At 31.9% G+C, this 23,744-nt stretch overlaps 4 protein-coding genes, 1 long non-coding RNA gene and 1 other non-coding gene across 14 annotated transcripts; 3 read left to right on the forward strand and 3 right to left on the reverse strand.

The window, feature by feature from the left end:
* The first annotated feature begins 3,352 nt into the window (after positions 1–3,352).
* On the forward strand, positions 3,353–6,143 carry Rpi (Ribose-5-phosphate isomerase). The gene is made up of 6 exons (XM_070661192.1): positions 3,353–4,829; positions 4,891–4,951; positions 5,145–5,260; positions 5,339–5,472; positions 5,574–5,715; positions 5,795–6,143. Exons 1-6 carry the CDS (start codon positions 4,689–4,691, stop codon positions 6,011–6,013), a joined length of 813 nt encoding a protein of 270 aa, XP_070517293.1. The 5' UTR covers positions 3,353–4,688; the 3' UTR covers positions 6,014–6,143.
* A 167-nt stretch (positions 6,144–6,310) lies between these two features.
* Trnak-uuu (transfer RNA lysine (anticodon UUU)) lies at positions 6,311–6,383 on the reverse strand. The gene has a single exon. It is a non-coding gene; the product is annotated as a tRNA-Lys (tRNA).
* A 115-nt stretch (positions 6,384–6,498) lies between these two features.
* LOC139105203 (TNF receptor-associated factor 6) lies at positions 6,499–14,441 on the reverse strand. 3 transcript variants are annotated; one of them, XM_070661188.1, is made up of 8 exons: positions 14,076–14,441; positions 13,700–13,834; positions 13,203–13,418; positions 11,810–12,054; positions 11,047–11,233; positions 9,277–9,486; positions 7,899–8,404; positions 6,499–7,796 (listed from the first exon to the last, which is right to left on the reverse strand). In XM_070661188.1, the coding sequence occupies exons 1-6, from the start codon at positions 14,290–14,292 to the stop codon at positions 9,419–9,421; spliced, it is 1,068 nt and encodes a 355-aa protein (XP_070517289.1). In that variant the 5' UTR covers positions 14,293–14,441; the 3' UTR covers positions 6,499–7,796; positions 7,899–8,404; positions 9,277–9,418. The 3 variants fall into 3 exon arrangements, with proteins under 3 accessions (XP_070517289.1, XP_070517288.1, XP_070517290.1); XM_070661187.1 differs by having other exon boundaries at positions 6,499–8,404; XM_070661189.1 differs by having other exon boundaries at positions 6,499–8,404; positions 13,700–13,872; positions 14,017–14,440.
* Positions 14,388–16,329, forward strand: Dhx15 (DEAH-box helicase 15). Its single transcript, XM_070661191.1, has 7 exons — positions 14,388–14,587; positions 14,769–14,873; positions 14,945–15,069; positions 15,155–15,276; positions 15,461–15,612; positions 15,724–15,970; positions 16,064–16,329. The coding sequence occupies exons 1-7, from the start codon at positions 14,474–14,476 to the stop codon at positions 16,234–16,236; spliced, it is 1,038 nt and encodes a 345-aa protein (XP_070517292.1). The 5' UTR covers positions 14,388–14,473; the 3' UTR covers positions 16,237–16,329.
* An 86-nt stretch (positions 16,330–16,415) lies between these two features.
* Positions 16,416–17,556, reverse strand: LOC139105206 (uncharacterized). Its single transcript, XR_011546142.1, has 3 exons — positions 17,193–17,556; positions 16,822–17,075; positions 16,416–16,710 (listed from the first exon to the last, which is right to left on the reverse strand). It is a non-coding gene; the product is annotated as an uncharacterized lncRNA (long non-coding RNA).
* A 133-nt stretch (positions 17,557–17,689) lies between these two features.
* Positions 17,690–22,911, forward strand: LOC139104570 (ATP-dependent RNA helicase DHX30). Of its 7 annotated transcripts, none has more exons than XM_070660119.1 (14): positions 17,690–17,959; positions 18,225–18,328; positions 18,479–18,596; positions 18,693–18,767; positions 18,848–18,920; positions 19,018–19,400; positions 19,485–19,690; positions 19,777–20,796; positions 20,913–21,254; positions 21,333–21,577; positions 21,675–21,897; positions 21,965–22,163; positions 22,250–22,329; positions 22,420–22,911. In XM_070660119.1, exons 2-14 carry the CDS (start codon positions 18,270–18,272, stop codon positions 22,625–22,627), a joined length of 3,231 nt encoding a protein of 1,076 aa, XP_070516220.1. In that variant the 5' UTR covers positions 17,690–17,959; positions 18,225–18,269; the 3' UTR covers positions 22,628–22,911. The 7 variants fall into 7 exon arrangements, with proteins under 7 accessions (XP_070516220.1, XP_070516223.1, XP_070516226.1 ...); XM_070660122.1 differs by having other exon boundaries at positions 18,225–18,319; XM_070660120.1 differs by lacking the exon at positions 17,690–17,959 and adding an exon at positions 17,966–18,139.
* Positions 22,912–23,744: the final 833 nt, after the last annotated feature.

Here is a 23,744-nt window from a genome sequence, read left to right on the forward strand (position 1 = left end):
TACTTTATAGCGCTTATTAAATGTATTTAATATTTTATATTTAAGTACTATTTATCAAATTATTAATTTCACGTGTATTATGTAATTTTATATTAGATATACTACGGTATGACGCAAAGTTGAGAAATAAAGTTTTTTTGAAATTAATCACTCCATTTTAAGGCAATTGCAGTAAACCGTCAAGAATTTTATCTATTAAAATAGTATTTAAGTTTATACATTTACTCATTTAGAAAACGTAATCAAATTTTTTTTTCGTCGTCGTTGCATCTTTATTGCGTTACGATCGCCACCAAATGTATTTAAATAGAGATCGTTGTTTCTTTCTTTTATAAAGTACTCTTATAATGAAGGTAATATTCGTAACATTGCATCGGAGTATGCATGTGAAATGATACAGGTGCATCTGCAGGGTTTCTATTAAAAGTAAAAAATTTCAAAGATGTTTAATCTGTATATCAGTGCCTGCTTTTCTCCTATTTTTTTTTGTTTTTATTCTTATACTATTATTTGTCTCGTTCAACGCTATACTATTGTATATAAATAATTTTTCTTGCCCTTACATCAACGGTTTTAATCGAAACCATCTTTTACCTAAAATCTTGTGTGAGCATGTATTCGCAAAATGTGGTGGTTCTGCCAATGTAGCATTTTAAAAAAAGTGCGTAAAAATGGTATATGTGCATTCACGTAGATCCATTGAAAAAAGAAAAATTAAAATATTTAGTGTGCGAATCTATTTACAATAGATAGAATATACCCTTCGGAACTTAATCATCTTATTTTTTGTGTGCAAAATCGAAAAGATTTAAAACTAAATTAAAAAAGAAAGCAAGAAACAGTAAAGAAAATTTATTATACTTTTAATTAGTAATTCTTTAATGTTCTTGGATGTTCTGCTTTCCTTTTTATTTATAATATTCAACGCAAGTGTACTTTGAGCAATTTTTTAAATAGTCGTTCACGATTTTGTGTCGTGTAATTAGTTGCAATTTACAGAAGAGTGAATCCTAAACGTAAATAAGACGGGGTGCACTTAATTGCCTTAATGCAAAATGCCTGTGAAAAATTAATAGGAAGAATCGACTGTCTTTTTTAAGAAGCGGATGTGTTTGCATTGCGGAAGTCTTTGCGCATGATGCTTCGTAACGAAATTAATACTGTATTAAGCTAATTTCAATAAACATGCGTATGTCAAATTATTTAATTGCGATATGTATTGGCGAAAATTATTGCACCGTTTTACGTTAACCAAGCGTTTAAGTCGACGATAATTCACACTTTCTTTATCATTATTTGTGTTTAGGAACGAAGCAAGACTCTTATACAATTTTAGTTTTCTCTTTAATTTTTATCCATTTTCTACAAATAGTCAAAAGTTGATTTTCTTTGCAACGTAAATCTAAAAAGTTTGGGACACTATGCCATTTTTGTTTGTTTTATGAATAAAAAATTATATTTGCCTTGTTTCCACGTCACTATATCACGATGTGAGGTAATTTTTTTTTAGAATTTTACAAGATAAAATCTTTTCAAATAGAATTATCCTTTAAATTTAATCCTAAATAATTACCGGTCAAGACTTGATTTATAAAATAATTTTAGAAGTTTATTTATAAATTATAGAACAAATTGTATAAAAAAAATTTATGCAAGTAAATATTTCGCGGTTTAACAAATGTATTCTGAACGGAATTCATTTGAGCGCAGCATAATTATAATCGTTACAATTCCTCCAAAAGGAGAAAGCGTACGACATTTTCCATTCTCGTTTCTGTTTCAGTTAAACAAGAGTATTTCTTTTTCACCACAAATCATTTTTTGATTTTATTTACTACATTTTATGTACTGTTGTTTATCGTATAAGTGAATTATATACATATAGATTAATATAAAGGTGCACAGAAAGAGAGTGGAAAATGAGCAAATGTGCACGTGCTCATATACGTGCTAGCATACCATTTTTTGAATATGCGTTACATAAATAATATATTTGCACGTGCTGAAGCAAATTTAAAGTAACGATGTGGTCGTGATAAGTAACAAAAAGATGATGTAATTAAAAAAAGAATAAAAAAAAGCAATGGAATATAGAGCTTAAAGAGCGAATCGGCAGAAAGTAGATTCTGTTATATCTCGATAACTTATTTAAATTGTAATACCGTCATTCTTATTATTTCTTAATGAATAACGATTAGGTACTAATCTAGTAATTATTTAAGACTTGTCTGAATTTGTAGCCCGATGTGACGCCCAATTGTATCATATTGGATAGTTATCAATAATTTTGAAATGGAAGGAGTTTTGTAGAGTTGTTGCATGTATAAGAGAGAAAGAAAAATTAAGGGAAAATTTAAGTAAAACTGTTTGCAGCTATGTAATCTAATTACACAGGAATGTTTATTTGTATGTGCATATGTGGGGTTTTTTTTTTCATGTAAAATAATTCATGCAGTTCTGTCAACATCGAATGGAACATGATACACCGTTATCGTTCTCAGGTTTCGATTTGCCTCCTTGAAATGAAAATAATTTCACGAACGTTTCGCTCGTTTAATAACTTTACGAATAAGCGAATATTAAAGCATGTCTGCATGAAGTGTTGAGAGAGAAAACAAATAATGTACATAGAATATATAGACGAATATAATTTATCGCGTGAACGATCGTGTGTAAAAACGATGTAAAAGCGATGTGCTATTCGAAGAGAAGATCCTAGATCCATTATAGTGGACCGTGATGCGCGTATTCGTTGCAATGCGATAACCGAGATCGCTTTTTTTATAAACGGAAGAACAGGGAACGACACTGCGAGGAAAGAACATTAACTCTTTTTGTTTTAGCTGTACATTTTATCCCGTTTTCAAAATGGTTTGACTCTAATCCGACAGCAAAAAGATGTAACAGGACGTATAATTATAAAACATAAAAATTTGTTATTTTCCGGACCAGCTCGTGATCAAGAGCGAGATACTTGAATTCGCGTTTCACGTAGAATTCTAGAATTTATAAAACGTTCGTCAAAGTTTCACTCTCGTAAAATTTGTCCCTAAATTTCATATTGAAGAAAATCTTGTATTGTCTATTTCGCTGTAATTCGTGTCGCAAACCAGAATTCCAATATAAATATAATTTCAATAGCGTGTTTCCCTTCACGAGCTGTAGTCAAATTGCAAAAAAAAAGAAAAAAAAAAAAAGAAAAAAGAGAGGGAGAGAGATGTAAGCGATGTGCACGAGGAAAAAAAATCTTAGAAACTAGAAAAATCGTATGTAGGAAATGTATAAATGGTAGAAAGGAGGGAATATACGCTGTATAATGATAGTTACTGATTCCCCAAAAAAATTCTAGGGTCACTTGCACGTTTGCCATTGTGTTGTTCTTCTGAAGAAACGGCATGCGATAATTTAAAAAAAATAAAATAAAATAAAAATATATATATACATATATATATATAATAAAGAAAAATCTCAGAAAGTCAGTAAATGGGAGAGGTCCCATCTCCCAATATACGAAATGCAAAAGAAAACCGGCATTTACTGCGGCGGCAGATGATGTTAATTAGAGTTCGCACATTTTATCACAAGTAGAATCATCTGTTACGTGGTCTCTAAGACTCGATTCGAATCGACGAAACTTAATTTTGTAAACAAGAGAAATGTGAACCAATTGTGTCATTTCTCGGGGAAGATGCTTAATTGGCTGACGAAGGGGGTAAATTTTACGTAATTACCGCCGAGTCGCCGATTTTAGCGACTGGTAAACCTTATCGAGACTTTTCTCAGACGCAGCATCAGAAAGAGAGAAGCCTCGAGCTATGTTCCATTAAGGAACACTCCTATTGAAAGCGAATCGTTGCGGTTGAGGGATATCTTCGCGGATTTTTACCTGACTTAATGATTGACGACGCTATGCAAACGCATATATGAATGAAAGTGAGAACGAGTGAATGAATGAGAAAAAGAGAAGAGAGAAAGGATGCAAAGATGAGAGAATTGATAAAGCGGAAGCCGTTGCACATTGACGCGACGCTTCTTTGATAGCTGCAAGCTACTGACAAGCATTACTGCTAAATAAGTAATAGGAAGAATCGAAACCTTATATATAATGATTGTCGAAATGTAAATTGTGTTTGGTTGTGTATCTTGCGTTATACACCTCTGACGCGCTGAATATAATGGAAATTCAATCAAAAACCCGTGTACACTGACTCTCCCTTCCTATTAATTCATATAAAATTAATTAAAAAAAAAAAGATCTTAGTTCAATCTATATTTTTTCAATTTTTTAAATTATTTAACGGCGCAATTTTATTTTTCTATAATAATTTAAATGGAACACGTACGCGATGCGCGCGCGCGAGATAGTGCCTGAGATAACAAAAATAATTCTACAAGATGACTTCACATATGCTTTTGAGTGTATCTTTCAGTGTATGTATCACTTACCGTCAGGAATGGTGTTCGTGATGCTGTGAGGCGGCTATCGTACATGATCTTGGCGTGGTGTTCGTCGAATCGCACACGAAGCACGCGCACAGATGTATTACGAAGCACCGGTCACAGAGGACTGAGGGGAAAAGAACGCGCGCCCTACTACTTTTCCCCCGTACTCGGCGGCCGAGAGAGGGAGAAGTCACGTACACCAGCCGCCGTCGTAGTTAAATGCCATATCTGCCTTTTACATACCAATGCTCCATTCTGTTGTTCGAATATTAGTAACGTCTAAATTACGACACAGTGTTTCAGGAAGTTCACGAAAAATGGATAAAAACTCGGTGGAGAAGGCTAAAAAAATTGCGGCTTACAAAGCTGTAAATGAGTACGTTCAGGTAAGGAAGATTTACTTGAACGAAATCACGACAGAGGTTATAGTAACACATTGTTTTTTAGAATGACACTGCTATTGGTATTGGCAGCGGGTCTACTGTAGTTTATGCCGTTGAACGACTTGGTAATAACAACATTTAACATTTAATTATTTAACATTCTTTTAGCTTTTTAATATGCTTTTGTTTAATGCTACTTTTCACGTTAAAATATATGTAACAATAACGATGTATATCTGTACCTATGTAAGAAGTGTGCAATATTATTTAAAAAAATTAATTTCTTGCAATATATAATTATTGATATTTTATTTTTAGCCGAACGAGTTAAAGAAGAAGGACTCAGTGTAGTTTGCATTCCTACATCATTCCAAGCTCGTCAACTTATATTAGACAATCATTTAACTTTAGGTGATTTAGAGATTCATCCACAGGTAATTTTTATATTCTACATTACGTATGTTACTGTATATTTTTATAATAATTTTATAATAATTTTAAAATTGGCACAGCTGGATTGTGCAATTGATGGAGCAGATGAAGTTGATAATAATCTGAATCTCATAAAGGGTGGAGGAGCTTGTTTACTACAAGAAAAAATAGTTGCTTCTTGTGCTAAGCGACTTATTATCATTGCAGATTATACGTAAGTATAATAAATTCAATGCGAAAATTGGTTATTAATGATAAAATTTTAGTATAGAAATTGTATAATTTGTTCTTAAATGTTTTTTTTTTACGTTTTAGGAAAATTTCGCAAAGACTTGGTGAACATTATAAAAAAGGAATTCCTATTGAAGTAGTTCCTATGGCATATGTACCAGTGCAACGTAAAATTGAAAATACATATGGAGGTACCGTGAAACTCAGAATGGCTATCGCTAAAGCTGTAAATATTTTTTTTCTTATCTGAATAATCAAATTAAGTAGTATGAATAACATAATTATAATTTATATGCTACTTGCAGGGTCCAGTAATAACAGATAATGGTAATTTTATTTTGGATTGGCATTTCCCTCAAGACTTAACGTGTTTAAACAAAAGTAACAACGAAATATCTTTGATACCTGGAGTTGTAGAAACTGGCCTATTTTTAAATATGGCTGAAAAAGCTTTTTTCGGTATGCCAGATGGTAGTGTAACCCAAATGTCATCCAATTTTATGAAGTTGGAGGAAAAACATTAATGTACGAATTATATTATTAAGCAATAATCACTTGTATAAATATATGTATAAAAGCAAGCTCCAATATATTTGTACATTATATTTTTGATATATAATTTTAGACATTTGTAAATAAAAAATAAAAATAATGTTGAAAAAAAAACTCAGATTGCACTAATGATTTAAATATGTATCCGTACGTACAAGATAAAAAAAAATTTATAAATTTAGAAAGAAATGCCAACAATTAAATTTAATTATCATTAATATTAAATATATCCATATTATTGAAGTTAGATTTTATATCGCAAAAAAATTCGCCCGAACAGGGACTCGAACCCTGGACCCTCAGATTAAAAGTCTGATGCTCTACCGACTGAGCTATCCGGGCGATTATGTCAAGTTTAGCTCAATATTGTACTCTATCTCATCTAATTGAAAATTTATATGTATATACACATATGTTGTGCATTAAAATCTAATATTTATAATTATATTAAATAAAACCTATAATTATTTTATGTTTTATTGATGCTTATTAACAAATTTTAAAAATTATTAATAACATTATTAAATCTTAAAAAAACCAATAATAAAAGCACATCTCATTATACGAGAAACAACTATGTCATTATTTACATAAAGCACATCTCTTATTCATAAGTAAACTATTATACAGATGCTTTAAATAATAATTTACTATCCGGCGTCGTTAATTTAACACTAGCCTTTATATCTGTCGTAAAAAATTATTTAAATTACAATTATTTAATAATTTAATTAATTTTATGTAAAATAATGCTATTAATTATCGTGAGAATCAAAAAAAGAATTTTTTTTTAACTATCTTGAAGTCTTATCTTTTTTCAAACTTTGCTATTTTACTTGGCATTTATTTGAACGATAGAAAAGTTTTCTTTTTTATACTATTGAAATATATTAAAAATAAATAAATAATTTTGTACAATTGTTGGCAATTGTATCGAAAATTTGGTCGATGATGAGTGTGTTAAGGGAAAAGAAAAGAAAAAAAGAAAAACTGGTCACCAAGGTTGAACGACCTAATCGTAACTCAGCGGGTTCTGATGTGAGAATGGTGTAAGTACTTACCTCCGGCTGTTTTTTCTGCGATTTTTATCCTCAAAGTCGCAAACTCTTACGTCTGGACCGGCCTGCCATTCTTTGCTGGCACTCTGGCATCAATTAAAAGTAGGGAGTTCTCAAAGCGCCGAGCTCAATGTCTAGTTGATCTGTTTAAGTTTGTTTAATGCGCTCGCCGAGTTCGAGACGTCTTTCCCTAAAACAGAGGAACCAAGCATTTTTTCGCGATTTCGAGATCAATCACTTTCGAGCTCTCAAATCATCGTCGTTATAAAATTCCTGTTCGATCGATGCCACATATGTACCCACATTAATTTTTATTTCGAACATCTCTGCAATATTCCAATAAAAGTTTCTACGAACTGCGTTACAATTTTTTTCGTCAAAAATATCAATTTAATCGTCATTGTTTTGTAGCAGACTTGGATATCACGTACGTACCAAATTGCTTTGAAATTCGTAACCAATTAGTACAATATCGTAACGAAGTGTGAGAACGAGAATTTTCTCGCGAGCGGTGCGCAATAAAATAGTTGCGATGCGTTGGTGCGTCAATATCTCGTTGAGACTTGATCGTTAAATCCTGTGACCTATGATAACTTATGATCCGTAGGTTCTAAGGAGCAACATGAATTATTAGATCTGCATAAGATGCATATTCTGCGAACGGTCACGATCTTCAAGTTCGGTTACAATCTATAATCTGTAATCATAGAATAACCATTATTGATATAACGGTTATTGAAAAATCGCGTACAGTATTTCATCTTTTTATTAAATATAAAATATAATAAAAATCACCGACCCACGCAAAATATTTTTCGGTTGCATCTCAACTGGTCGCTCAACAAAATTTAACAAAAATGTGAAAAAGAATTGTTTCGAGAGGATTAAGCCGGATGTATAAACTATAAGTCGCCCACGAAATGTGTCTGAAATGTGTCCTCAGGATAGAAGGGATTTCCGAGGTGTAAAATACGATCGTCATTCTACAGTCTTGTGGTCATGCGTTCTCCAGGCGTTTGCATTCACCCCATGATACGTACTCGAACGGTGGGGGTTGGCGAGGATTGTATTTGAAGAGCGGACGCGCGATTTTGCCCCTCAAACGAGAGGGAGAAGCCGCGGCTTCAACCGCGCGCGATTATTCTGTTCTTTGGCATACAAAGACGTATTTCGAATCGACAGTTAATCGAGAACGTAACTTCTTTATCAATCACTTCGGGGGTGTGTCTTGAAGAATCCAAAAGTCTTACAAACCCGGAAGGAAGATCGCGATATGAAGGTTGGTGGTAGACTTGACTTCTTTCTCTAAAACAATTTCATAAAGTGTATTAGAAAAATTAGAATAGACAAGTAAGAAAAAATTTTTACAATTAAAAAGTTTATTAACTATGAAAACGATTCTCTGCACATTTTTTTATCTTGGCTTTTAAATAGTGCAATTTATTAATTGCTATAAATTTAAATATTACGAATCCGTGCAAATCATTAAAAACCAAATAACAGCTTTAATAAATGCAAGTAATATTATAAAACTACAAATGTAAATTAAATTTTAAACTTATATATACATACGTATGTAAAAATATATTTGTATATAGATAGCAGAACTTATTATTATTTTAATTTATTTAATTTTATTTTAATTATTACTTGGTTTATGATTTGCCTACTTTTAATCAATTTAACCATGTAAGTTTAAAAAAATAATAGCATATAAAATCTTTCTAATAAGTTTATATGTTAAAAAATTACTCTTGTTTTAAGAAAATATGCAAATATTAAAATAAAATGCACATTATTGAATATTTTATGGTAATAAGAAAATGTTTAATCTATAGACGCCGAGCGTTTCTCCAATATAAAATAACAAATGTTACCGATCGTTTTTACAAGAAACAATCGCATATTAAAATACCACGGTGATGACGTAAATCTTGTTTTTTCATTCTCATATTATGCAAGTCGATTTTAATTTTCTGTGAAGCATATTATATTAATAGAAAAAACGTTGATATATGCGAAATCATTATCGATTTTATCTTTGTTAAACTAATTAAGTTAAATTGAATGTATTTCATATGACGTTCCAAATAACGTAACGACTTCACTAATTGTTAATTAACCATCATATAATATTGATCTCGGATGTTTAAGCAGCTTACATGTTGGGTACTTACATAACGTCAGCATTTATTGTGAACTGTTCGTACAACGTCCGTTTGATGATCGTTATTTTTGTTACTTCACTCGTCGCGTTCTTGTAAAAAATGTACAAAAGTATTTTATGTTTTCCTTAATTTCTTCGTTCATTCATACAGATTACCAAATATCTTTGCTGCACGCTGGCTTGCATATGCTTGTTGAAGATGGCAAATACTGAAGTTCCTCTAAGAGATAAGGTAAAAAAATATGCATTTTAATTAATACTTTTTTCAATTTACATATCAAAGCGTTTGTATCATAGCGATAAATACAGACAAATCTTGTCATTTTATTTTGCGAAAACATACAATGGATTAATAATAAGAGGATGATTTTCTATACAAACTTAATACTAAATATCAATTGGATATTGCACTTTTTAAAAAGATAAAAATCGTTCTAATCGAGTCGGATGGTCAGAATTCACTTTTACAGTTTGAACGGCAGCTTTTAAATGCCTTAAAACCGGAGAGAACAATCAAATCAAAGAGACCCTTTTGCAATGCTTTTACAGGTAAGAAACAATTTTTAGTGAGCAATTAATAATTCTTTATAAGACAAATGTATGATTCAAAAAGCTTTTTAGGAAATATTAAAACGTTTGTCGTATTTAATAGGATGCGGAAGATTTATTTCGGAAGAGAGAAGAATGAAGAAGAGAGGCTATTCCACTCTACGAGATTTACAGGATCTTGAAATGACGGACAACATTCAACTACCGATTTCTTTGTACAAGGCACTACTGAACGCTGCCAAACAGAATGTTTGGAAGACGATGGATCGTGACCAGTCCGATTATCGATTACAACAAATACCGCGGATTTATCCCTCGGGTCAGTTGCCTCTTCGTGATACGATGGAAAGCTAATTTTAATGGACGTAACGTAACGGATGAACGGGCATCACTGAACAGTTAAAGTTAATTTGGGCCTCTTGTTGTTAAATGTATATCTTAAAATTATTTACAATTATGCTATGGAAATTATATTAATGAAATCATATTGTTTTAAGCGAAGTTTATATATATATATATATATATATTTTTTTTTTTTTTTTTTAATAGAATGCCGTTGTATTAATTTGTTCACTTTACGGTGCCTCTAACTTCATACACTTAATTTCGTTTTTCCGTTTTGTGTAATTAAAAAAATCGAAATAATGAGATTGTACAATTATATGATATTTAATTTTATGTACGACTACCGGGAATTTTATCGCTACAAATGTATTCACAAAAGAAGCATATAAAAATGTAATCAGTATAATATTGGTGTTAGATAAAATTAGATTAGAAACGTTCATTTATTTGCAGGAGCACTTTGACAGTTATGCAATTATTCGTACCTGATCCTCCCAAAGAAACATTTAAATTAATTTGTTAACAGTTAATTAAAAAATTTACATATTTTTTAAATAATTGTTAAATCAAATCTGTACTCAATAAATTCTATAAGATACACTTAATTCATACACAAGATAATGACTTCATTGATTTTGCTCTTTCTTGTTTTTTTTTTTTTACTAATATTTTACCAATATTTTATACAATTATTACATGTTTTATTTAATTAAAGCAAGAGTAATCAAAGTAGTGTTTATAGTATTGCAAATGATATTGTAAAAACGTAACGAAAACATCGTTTCACTGATATATATGCACAGAAACATAATTATGATATTACTTACTTACAGATAAACGATAAGTTTTATTATTACACTTCCATTCCACATGTATTTAGTGTTACCTGAATATCGTTGAGATGGTAATGATTTTGGTAAAATTACGCGCTTGGGAATACTCAGTCCGACGCATTCCGGATTGTCCACTGCTTTTGTGGGTCTACCCCAGAAATCTTCTGTACAAAGTGTCACTGGATCCCAAATTCGGGACCGTCGATCTTCACGAGCTCCTCTCAAAGAATGATCTAATACCTGCCAAGTTGCATCACGTTAATATTTATTTGTGCATAAATAAATATTTAATCATATTTTATTAATAACACAACATAAAGATGTTATATTTAGTTAGATAAAATAGACTTATTAAAAAATAAGTTCATAGAAAATAAACGTGAACTGTGTTATCTCTTACTTCTTCTACTTTGCGAAAATAAAGAAAAATAGAAAAATATATAAATAAAATGTGATTATAATTTCATCACGCATTGATTCCCTTTCGTAATGCGATACGAGGACAGAAGATCCCACGCAGTCGCAATTTTTTAACTCTGTTCGAAATTATTCAATCGTATTAAGAGTCTTTTGTTCTAAAAATTCCTCAAAAAATTTTCGTAGATAGTCGTAATAAAAATTCGATTCGACATCCCAGCGTAAATGTTTTTCTTCTTTCTATATATTAAAGAATCACTGACTCACCCGCGGGTTCTCGTTTGTACTTCACAATTGCATTACTCACGATTCTAAAACCCTCTAAAATTCTATTTTATTTAAAAGTCACTGATTTATTTCTGGGATTATCTAACTTAACTTCGTTCGCATTTCTCATACCTCGAGACGGATTCTGTGAGGAAACGGCCACGCGAGAACAGAGTCATAACTGCCACGGGTTAATCCGACGCCTACGAAGATTGTACCATCGGGAAAATATTTCGGAGTAATTTTCAAATACATGGCGTATCCACTGTGACCCGCATAAAAGGTAGGACTACGCATTGAACGGCCGGTTGGCCAATTCGCCAGCATTATGTTAAAGTTCTTCACGCGCCAATAATAAGCGAATGCATTCGCTGAACCTGAAATAAGAAATAATTGTCAATTTCGAGTTTTAATTCTTTACTCATAATCATTATTTTTTCTGCGTTAATATATTATTTTTATAATTTATATATTAAAAAAAACATAGATTTAAAAGGTTTGATCCCAGATCACAAAATGAGCATTTTTAGCTCAAACTGAAAAATTAAACATTATTTAGTCTTACTTATTAATCGATCAATTATTAATTAAATGTTTATATATTTTAATAATTAAAATTTTATAATAATAATACGACATAATTGCACAAATTCAACAATTTTTACCGGTTTCTAAACGGATTAAGCGAAGCTTTTACTATTCAAACGCAACGAAGTTAATCATGTACTGAAACTCTTGAAATAAATCTCGGTACTTCGTTATACAATTCATTTTGTTTGAATCATGTTTATCCCGACTAAGCTTCAGCTTTGTCCTTCCGTGAACAAGGCGAACTCTCACCTTCTCTCTTTCCTCAACGCAGAATCCATTTACATAAAACCGTGGATCTCTTACATACAAATGCTTAGCTTAGGCTATAAAGTATAACAATGAATATTATGCAAGTACTGCAAGACTTCTACACGCGTCATCCACGTTATATTTCGGGGTCTCATTATACCAGAATAGAATTACACAAGCGATAACACGTATAAAGCTACAACATCACGTTATGCGTAACCTTGTCTTCTAGAAAACAGATTATACATTATACTAAATCGATAAAAATAAAACCAATTAATTTTTTATATTAAATTTTGGAATGCAATTTAATTACACAGAAATTATTTGTTTGCTTAAATTTTACGTTAGAATAACTACTTATTTTTAATTGTTATGTAAATGTATAATTAAATAAAATTAAGCACTTGTAGCTGTTAGAACATCGATCGTTCTTTTACCATCAAGTCCTTAATTTCATTCATACGTGCAAGATAGGCTGTTGTATAATAGTGGAGGCACTTCCAAAGTTTTGAGACTTCAAATCTCATCAGTTACTTGAAGAACTATTCTGAATTTAGTTGAAAGCATAGTTAACTTTAGTATACCGGTATTATAAATATAAACTGTCTTAATATATGCATATTATAATAAACATTAAAAAATTTTAATTTGCAATGTGCAGCGTAATAATGATTATACTCACCATTTAATATTAATAAATTTTGAATGGTGTTATTTAATTTATCGATCTCATCTTGCCTCGGAGATAATAAATAGTCGTCGAACATATGGAGATTGGCGGTTCGCATACTCCTTAAATAGTTTGATTGCTCCAGAATGTTGTAAAGTAACCATTTAATATCCGCGAATTGCTTGCTCAATTTTTCCTCTAAACTTGTGAATTTTTCGTCCATTGTCTCTGAAAACATACGTTTTCATCAATGACAATTAACTTTCTCTAAATTTACGAGACCGGGATTATCTTCTTATCGTCTCAGTAAAAAAGTCAATCGACTTTAAAACTAAATTTAACATCGGAGGAAATGACGATTGTCTTTATTTAAATTTACAGTTGAAAGCTTCATAAACTCTTATTTAACACGCTAGAATCTTGTCATGTAAAATAACATAAATTAATTAAATATTGCAATTTTATCTTTAACATTATATTTTGTATTATAAATCTTGATATTCGCTTACTCCCTTTACATACTCCAGTGAGTACTGTTTTAACAGTGGCACGTGCATTTGCGACCACGTCTTCTGTCGCAATTTTACAAGTGGTATGCTGCGTTTCTGTAACGTCGTCGTTGCTGACATTGGCCTCAATCGTCGCTAAAAATTGCAGTATGATGCCGCAAATAAATCCATATCTTTGATAAACAAAGAAAATGCATGCTATGTTAAAGACAGAATATCTATAAAAGAGTTATAAAAAAATATATATATTATATATATTTTAAATATTAGTTTAATTTAATTTCAAGCTGCAGCACATAGAAAAAAATTTTAATTACATTTTGCCGGACATTCATCGAAAGTTGTTGACGTAGTACAATAATTATGTAGTACTCACGTATTTTCAAAGATTCACTGGCACTACTACATGCCAAATAGAGCGAAATGAAGCACAACAAAGATGCGGGGTAACCTGTGGTCTTCGACATCTCGCCGGACGTCAACGTTATGGATTCATCACATGTGACCGAAATTATAAACAGCAGTGGCTTCCACTCGCTCTTAAAAATAGACTTACTCGTTTTTTTGCCGATGAGATCGCGTCGAGAAAACATTTCATGTTAGCGCTACAAATTAGTTTTGTATAACAGCCAATGGCATCTTTATCATTTGAGCGGGAGAAGTGCGAAGTTGGAGTGGTGGTCACCTAGTCACTCATATAACTGTGATCGCTGCAGATCACTGTAATATTTAATTTTTATCTCCAGCTGAATTTCTACCGGCTTTTATCAAAAGATGGGTGAGAATGTACATGGGACGTTCGTATCTGAAAAAATTTTGAAAATAAGGTGGCAACATGGAAATTTTACGGAAGCAAGGAGTTTTTTAACCGGTAGTTGGGATAACCCGGTAAGAGCTCTGCTCACCTAACCTATAAATTGCAGATAATTTTTTTATTTTTATATATAAAATAAATTATAATGTAAATTACATATAAAATTAGCAATTCTGTTAATTTTAAGAATCTGCAACAACGATGAGTTGAAGCAGTTTGAAACTTAACTTTGATCCTCAAATTTCTTTTACTCAGGTTAATAAAATAACATATTGGACATTTAAAACAAATTTTGATGAAGAACCATATCCTGTAATCCAATCATCATATTCATTTCTTGGAGATGTAACTGAACTGAAGGTACTATTATTCTTTGATTAAATTAATCATTATTTTAAGCATAAAAAAATTAATGAAGCATGTTTTTTCAGTTTATCAGCAAAGATTTCTTTGTTGCTAGTTCATCTTTAGGTTCAATAAGATTATTGCAAATTGATGAGGAAACCTGTACTGAATTTAAAGAACATATGGCATGGGAGTTTATACATAGCTTTAAGTAAGCAATTGATAAAACTAGTTGTGCTAAACCTGAAAGTTAAAATGTTATAAATATTCTATTCTCATAAATATTTTTTTTATAGAACAACAGATTATGCTTCTTGCACTGCTTTATCTACCTTTGAACAAGATATAGCTTCAGTAGGGGAAGATGGAAAGCTCAATCTTCTTACAGCTGTGGAAAAAAAACCAATTAGAATTATCCGTAAATACTATAATAATATATTAGTCTTAATATTACTTGGAAAATACACACACACACACACACACATCATTGGTTGATTTTAATCATGAAAGCAAATATAAATTTTAAAAAATTCCTTTGTTTAAAAAGGTTAATATATATTTGTAAAATGTAGTTTAATTATATTAAATTATTTTCTTTTCAGAAAATGCTGATAGCTGTTCTATATATTGTGTTGACTTCTTAAAACACAATGAAGTTCTTACAGGAAATTCAAGAGGACACATGAAAGTTTGGGACTTGAGAAATGACAGAGATGCACCTGCAACTACTTTTATGCTTTCTGACCAAGTTAAAGTAAGTTTCATATTATTTTTGCTATAACTTTAATATATAATTTTAAATTTTTTTCAATTAAGATTCCATTAAATTTATGTGAGTTTTATAAAGCACTAAATGATTTTACAGGCAGCAGCTACAAGTATCACACATCATCCTACACAAAGACATATTGTAATCGCTGGTGGAGATGACGGTAGTCTAACCGTCTGGGATTTAAGACAGAATACTTATCCAATGTCACAGCTCAATGCACATACTAAAGCTGTCAGCGAAATACTATTCCATCAAGACAGACCTGATAATCTTTTCACTTGTTCTGTCAATGGAGAATTATGGCATTGGAATAACGCACAGAGTTCAAAACTCAAACTCGGTATGCATCTCGAATGTAATTAGCGTAAGACACGATTGTTGTAAAGAATTTATTTTAACGGTTTGTTTGTGTCTATTTTATTTTTTTTGTTAGATTCTTCAGACATGCATTGGCTGAACACAATTAGTACAAATGGAAAAGTTAATGTGACTTCATTATGTGCTACTATGCACAAACCAGTAAACAGTATCGATATCAATAGATCAACGCTACTATTTGGTTGTGACAATGAAGCTATATATGTAGTAAAAAATGTACTTATTTAACAATAACGTGTATTGTAACTCTACATATGCATATATTATTTTTTTATTTTTACTATATTTAAAATAAATTAATACTCCGCTATCTTTCCTATATTTATCGACATCATTTATACTTACTTTTACCCTTTTAACAAAAACGTTTTTCTATTTTACTAAACATTATTAAACAAAATTTGATCGTGCGCCTATGCAGGTGGTTGAGAAACTTAAAAGGAAACAAAACGATAAATTTGTTAATACTAGAACAAACTATGCTCACGCTTCACGTGCGCTATTTTCCGAAAGGTCCTAATTCGTGCGCGTCATTATAATTGGGGGCATTAATTAATTATAATTTTTATTTAATAATTACAATTGAATAACCTATGATCGACGACGGGTTGCTGGTTCAAGAGACTCAATTACGAACTATGAAAAAAAATCTTACGACTCACCAATCTCCATGAGCTTCAGCGGAGTTGAAACTGCCGGTGACTGTAACATAAAATAAAACATTAATGTAGACATGATGCTATTTAAATTATTATAAAGGTAAAGCTTTATTTTTTTTCAAGCTTTTCTAAACAAGAAAAAATTTATATTTACCTATAAGTTGCTCCGCCGATGCAGGATGCCCATCCTGAGCCTGCTCCTCCTCTCAGTTGCGACGTCGTGACGAGTCCTCCTTCCGCGCACAAGTCACTCGCGAACGCGACCGTGATTTTATATTCGCGATAATTATTGATCTACTTGCGCGCGTTATTTCTCGGCACTGCTGTAAAAAGAAAATCCTGAAAATAAAAACAAGTTACTGACTTACCCAATCTGCATACAGCGGAGGTGTAGAGTTCTGCCGGTGACTGTAACATAAAATGCAAAATATTAATGTAGAGATGCTGGTATATCAATTCATAAAGTTAAAAAAAAAAAGTAAATTTTTTTTAATTAAAGATTTTATTTAAAAAATTTATTCTCACCTAAAAGTTGCTCCGCCGATGCAGGATGCCCGTCCCGGGCCTGCTCCTCCTCTCAGATGGGACGTGACGAGCCATCCTTCCGCGGCACTGGACACTCGCGAACGCACTCCCGTAAAAAGATATAATCGTAAAAAAAACGCTCGAAAACTGGCGGCACTCCCGAAACGACCGACAAATCGGCTACGGCTCGTATAAATAGATATCGGCGTGCGGCACTATTTCTCTAGCAGTACGCAGTGACGAGTCATTTTTCCGCGCACTGGACACTCGCGAGATAGTCCACGACATTCCCGACCGTCTTAAATCCTCGAATTCGACACGAGAAACGGGCTACGACGCACGGATGCCTCGACATTTTCGTTTCGAACTCGAACCGCGTGCTCGCCGTGACCTCTTGTAGTACGCAGTAGCACGAGTTTACGAGCTCGCTATCAGGCGATCGATGGAGCGCTGTGATTGGTCGGCGCGCTAGAGAAACTACGCGTCGACCAATCACAGCGTTTCACTAGATACAGGTACACGATGATGAGCCGTGAAAGGACACACGCGGATGCCTCGACGTCTTCGTCTCGAAACCGATGCTTTCCACGTGGCCGCGTATCCTCTCGTTTGTAGTAGAACGAGTCACGTAAGCCTGTTGCAAGCTCGCGATCAAGCGATCCATGGAGCACAGTGATTGATTGGTCGGCACGCTAGGGTTTTCTATCACCCGATAATGGACTTTAACATATAAAATAAACTTTCATGCATTGTATAATATATACCGGGTAAAGTATGAAATGTTTCGTCATTAGTTATTTTTTAAAAGTGGAGTTTTATTGGCTTAATTGTTTTATATGAATGAGTATACTTCGATATTTTCTAACGTGCAAGCATTGCTGTAAATATTTGGGATTAATCTGTTAATTTTTGTCGTGGAAGGTATCTTTGATAATAACATAACCTCTGTAAGAACATGTGTCTTGACCACTTGAATTAATTTGTTTAAATCTTTTGCATAGTCTGTCAATCAACCAATGTTGTTTTTTTTAGAAAATAAATGTATGTGGAATAAAGAAAACGTTTTACGAAGGAAAAATGTTGGGAATGTCTCTAGTGCTTTCGAGGCAAAGATCGACATATAATTGGTATATTGGGTAACGACATATATTACGCTGACGAACTATTATATTTACATTGCACAATCTCAGTTTGATTGTTAATTAGTTGTAGTTAATTAGAGTTTGGTTAAAGAAAACTTAGTTATATATGTAGTAGCAATGATAAAGCAGTTAATTTTATTATAGGTTTGAACAATGTCGTGCAGCATATCAAGGTAGAAATATAATTAAACACTTTCATGTACATAGTAGTATAGCACAGTACTGTGTTTCTGTGAAAGATAAAGAAAAAAACTTATCTCAGGTATATTTAAAGTTATTAATTGTATAAATATCTTGAATTTTTCAAATTTAATTTCTTTAAAACAATTTTTAATGAAAATTTATATTACTATTGCAGGTAAAAGAAATTGAATATAAAAGTACAAAAGTTAATAGATTACGATTCAAGACTAAGTCAGAAAAATTTACAGAGGTAACCAGTTTTTAATAAATTCCTTAAATATTACAAGTAAATTAGAATATAAATTTTATTAAAAGTTAAAATTTTAACAGGAAAATTTTAATCAATTTGAAACAAACCATAATGACTCTCAAAGAATTAATAAGGATAATATGATTAAAAAACGTATGTATAATTTATATTATAATTTTATAAATCTAAGAAATAGATGTTGAATTTTTTAATCAATGTATTTTGTATAATAAATTAATAAAAATTGCAGGAGTGGAACGCTTGTATTCAGATCCAAAATGTACTTTGGACTCTATTTATGCAATAGTAGGTCATGAACTAAAGGACAAAACAGTTTTAACTTCAAAATATAAAAACATAAAAAATTTTAAAGTATGGGAAATTACTTTAAATGTTAAATGGCCAGAAGTTATGTCCTTTAAAGAAATTGGCAAAACCAAAGCACTTTGTTTTAAAAATGCGGCTTGGAAGTGCTTGCAATGGTTAGAATTAAATGGCAAATTGAAAAATGGTAAACCTATTATGTACGACCAAACAGATTTACGAAGCATGCTATCAAAGCCTATTGCCTTAAATATTGAATTATCTTCTGAAATGTTAAATAATATATCACACTTGGTTCAAAATTATCAGGTAAAATTGGAATTTTTTATACAAAACTATGTTTTATTATATATTTAATAATTTTTGTAATTTTAATACGTATACGATATTTAGGACGACATAGCTGGAGTAATAAATAATACAGAGAATTTAGCACGTGATCGTCTAGAAAGTAGTTTCGTAAATGATTATAATGATTTATACAACATTAAAAATAGAAGTTCTGATAATGTGAATACTTTTCGCAACAAAATTTTAAAAGACAGAGTATCGAAAAGACAATTCGATGAAATTGTTACTCTACCAATCCATGAGTTTAAGTATGTAATATATTTGTTTTACTTATTACATATGTATATGTATATAACATATTTTATAATTTTCTAATACCTGTTTTGTTTTATAGAGATGACATTCTTTCTAAGTTGGAAAACAATCGAGTTTTATTAATAGAAGGCGATACAGGTTGTGGCAAAACTACACAAGTTCCTCAATTCATATTAGACTCTTTTGCACAAAATGGCAATGCTACAGATTGCAATATATTGATATCACAGCCACGTAGAATCTCTGCAATCTCTCTAGCAGATCGCATTGCATGCGAAAGAAAAGAGGATGTCGGAGATGTTGTGGGCTTTCAAGTGAAATTAGAACAAGTGCTACCAAAAGAGCTCGGCTCGATAGTGTTTTGCACCACTGGCATACTGTTAAGAAAATTGCAATTTAATCCTAATTTAGAAGGATACTCTCATGTCATTTTGGATGAGGCACATGAACGCACGATTGATACCGATATATTAATGAATTTGCTTAAGAGATGCCTGGAAAAAAATCCCAGTTTAAAAGTACTAATAATGTCAGCGACTATAAATACGCATATGTTTCAACAGTATTTCGATTGCCCCGTTGTACGAGTACCGGGTAGACTGTATTCTGTAAAAATGAATTTCTTGGAGGATATTCAGCATTTACCAAATATTGAGAAATACAGAACATACGCAATCAACCCTCGCTACAATGATGAAGTCGAAAAACTTTCAGTTGATTTTGAGAAAATAGTACAAGTTATAAAATGGATTTCGATGCATAAGCCGCCTGGTGCCATTTTGTGCTTTTTACCAGGATGGGCTGAAATTACGAAAGTACAAAGTATGATCGAAGATACATCGTCCTGTACAGCAAATTTTTTGATTTTACCGATGCATTCTAAAATATCGCACAATGAACAGCGCAAAATTTTTGAACATACACCGGCAGATGTGCGAAAAATTATCTTGGCCACGGATATTGCTGAAACGGGTATTACGGTTAGTGATGTAGTTTATGTTGTAGATTCTGCTATACGAAAAGAATCGCGATGGGACGCTGACAAAGATTTACCTAGCATAAGTAACTGTTGGGTCTCTCGAGCAAATATTCAACAAAGGTAATTCTCAAAAATAAACTGCGTTAAAAAATTTTATTCTAATTTGAATCGTAAAAAACATAATTTTTTTTTTAATTTAATATTATTTTACATTAAAATAATAACTTGTTACTTAGGAAAGGAAGAGCAGGACGAGTTAAACCTGGCGAAAGTTATCACTTAATCTCAAAACGGGAATATGAAAATTTAGATGCGCATCCAATACCAGAGTTGTTGCGCAATCCGTTGGAAAAAGTAATTCTTACCAGTAAGGCATATACTTTGGAATCTGCGGAGCAATTTCTAAATGGATTTTTAGAACCACCTACGTCATCTGCAATAAAGAAGGGAGTAAAGTATTTAATGGATCTAGGAGCTATGTCTGATAAGGAATATCTTACACCTCTTGGTAAACGAATGTTGCTATTTCCAACATATCCTAAGTTTAGTAAAGCCATGGTACTTTCCACTATCTTCAAGTAAGTTTAAATAATAATTTCAATCAGTCATCTTTCAATTATATTTTTATATTATAAATGTTTTTGTTTTAATAATAGCTGCATGCATCCTGTGACAACGATAGCCACTATTTTCTCTAGTGAAGATAGTCTCTTTCACAATGTACTAGACAAAAAATCAGAAATTAGGAAAAATAAAAAAATTTACCATCCATTCAGTGATCATATCGCTATGGCATGGATATTTAAGCAATGGTACACATGTAATGAAACAACTCCATCTTTAACACAGAAATTTTGTTATGACATGAGACTCCGTCCGTACAAAATACGTACACTAAATAGTAAGTAACAAATATTATTTTTCATTGTAAGTTACTGTGTAATATTCAATCAAAATCTTTCTTTTGTTGATTTAAAAAAAATGACATAATCTTGCAGAAATACGAGATACATATATTCAGCAATTAATCCAATGTCGTATGTTGCCTAAGGATACAAAGTATTTGGGTTATAAATCTAACATTGAAGTTAATGAATTTGAAAATAATGACGAATTGGTGCAAGCCGTATTATATGCTGCCACACAGCAATTAATAGAACAAAAAAACATAGGATTTAAAAATGGAATCATAAGGAAAGGTGTTAACACTCTTCGAATACAGTAAGTAATTTTGTGTAATCGTGGATTCGAATTTATAGTAATTTTATTTATAATCTTATTTTTATAGAGGTCGTGCCAAGGCTGTAATTTCGGGAGAAAGTGTTAATTATAATCGAAAAGTGTGGCCGAGTTCTTTTTTGACGTACTTTAACGCTGCGCACTGCCAAATAAGACGTAGCACAGTAATTCGTGAAACAAGCGTGATATCACCTCTCACAGTACTTCTTTTTGCTGCACAAGAAATGTGGAAGTTTGAATGTCATAAGGTAATTATATAATTAAATTCCATTAAGTACAGCTGTAGCAGAATATATGTATAACATATAATTTACAATATAATTATGATTTTTAGTTGGATGACAATAAGGCTGAAATTGTAATGACAGTTAACGACAACAAATATACTTTAAGATTTGCTTGTGACAGTTTTGAGTAAGTAGTTTTTGTTCTTTCTTTTATTTATATTTTTTAATACAATATAACATATGAAAATTTGTCGAAATTTATGCTGTTTTTTTTTAGAACTGCTACGCTGTTGTTGCAATTTAAATATATTGTGAGGCATCTAGTAGACTTTTTATTGATTGCGCAAGGATATAATCTTGAAAATCTGCCTGATACAGTAAAAATATTGCAATACAAAAAAGACGTATTTAAAACTCTTGGAGATCTTCTAAAAGCGTCAGCTGAACCCATAGAAAATGTTACAGAAACTAGCTTAAAGGATTAATGTCGTCGTGTACATTATTGTAAAAAAAAAAAAAATAATATTTTAATACATATTGTTACTTGTAATTTATTGTTATGTACTTATACAATATAATAAACACATATATTGTATAATAATATCAAAAATAGTAATATGTGCGTATATAGATCGATAGCTTTACGTATAAAGATTTAATCGATATGAAAAGTACATAATAAATTATGCAAGTGATAGAAAAAATCATGTCTATTTTTAGTGCTTTGTTTAAGTGTTGCGAACAATTATAATATATAATTGACTAGTAATTGATAAACTTTTATTATACAAAAAAGATGTAAAAACATATATTTGCAGGAATAATGCATGTGTTAAATATCGTATTGCATTTTTCTCGTTAACAGTATGTATGTATACATACATACATGCATACTATTAACATACACATACATACATACTACGTGGATCATACGACGTGCTACCTGACTCGACGCCAGACGCTGCCATTGGTCACCTGGAAGTCGAACGAGCAAGACGGCAATTAGAAGAGCTCTGCAGTCCGTACTTCGTAAGGGACGAAAAATAGCTGCATTTGATGAATAAAAGGTATCAGTTAGCGCTAATTAGTCTCTGCGACCAATTATCTCTACGCGGAGAGTACATATAACGCGATTAGAATACTCGTATACGTGTATACTTACCATATAGTTAACTTGAATTTTTCGTACCTTGTCTCGTCCTTCTTACATCGGCTACTTGAATTTACGTTATAAAGCACTTCCCCTTATGGGTATCACTTCGTCGCGGTAGGTGCGCATGTATTGTACACTGAAAAGCAGATAGGGCGTTTGCTGCGAGGACGGCGGCTAGCGTACGTGACTCTATCTCTCTCCAACCCTTCCTTCGTTCCTCGGCGGCTGATACTCCACGGTATATCTACGCGTCCGTTTCATGTACGCTAGCTGGCATCGTCGCCGCGACATACACCGTACCTGCTTCTCAGTGTGCAACATCTCGAGGATCTCATCTATGCAAAACATTTGTTTCGCATATGTAAAAATTCGAAGGAGAAGTTAACATGCTCTGTCGGGATTAAATTCAAGTGAGTTGACGCTGCCGGTTCGTCAACCATTTTCTCAAA

Source organism: Cardiocondyla obscurior, linkage group LG08 (genome assembly GCF_019399895.1).
Source record: "Cardiocondyla obscurior isolate alpha-2009 linkage group LG08, Cobs3.1, whole genome shotgun sequence".
Classification (NCBI taxonomy): Eukaryota; Metazoa; Arthropoda; class Insecta; order Hymenoptera; family Formicidae; genus Cardiocondyla; species Cardiocondyla obscurior.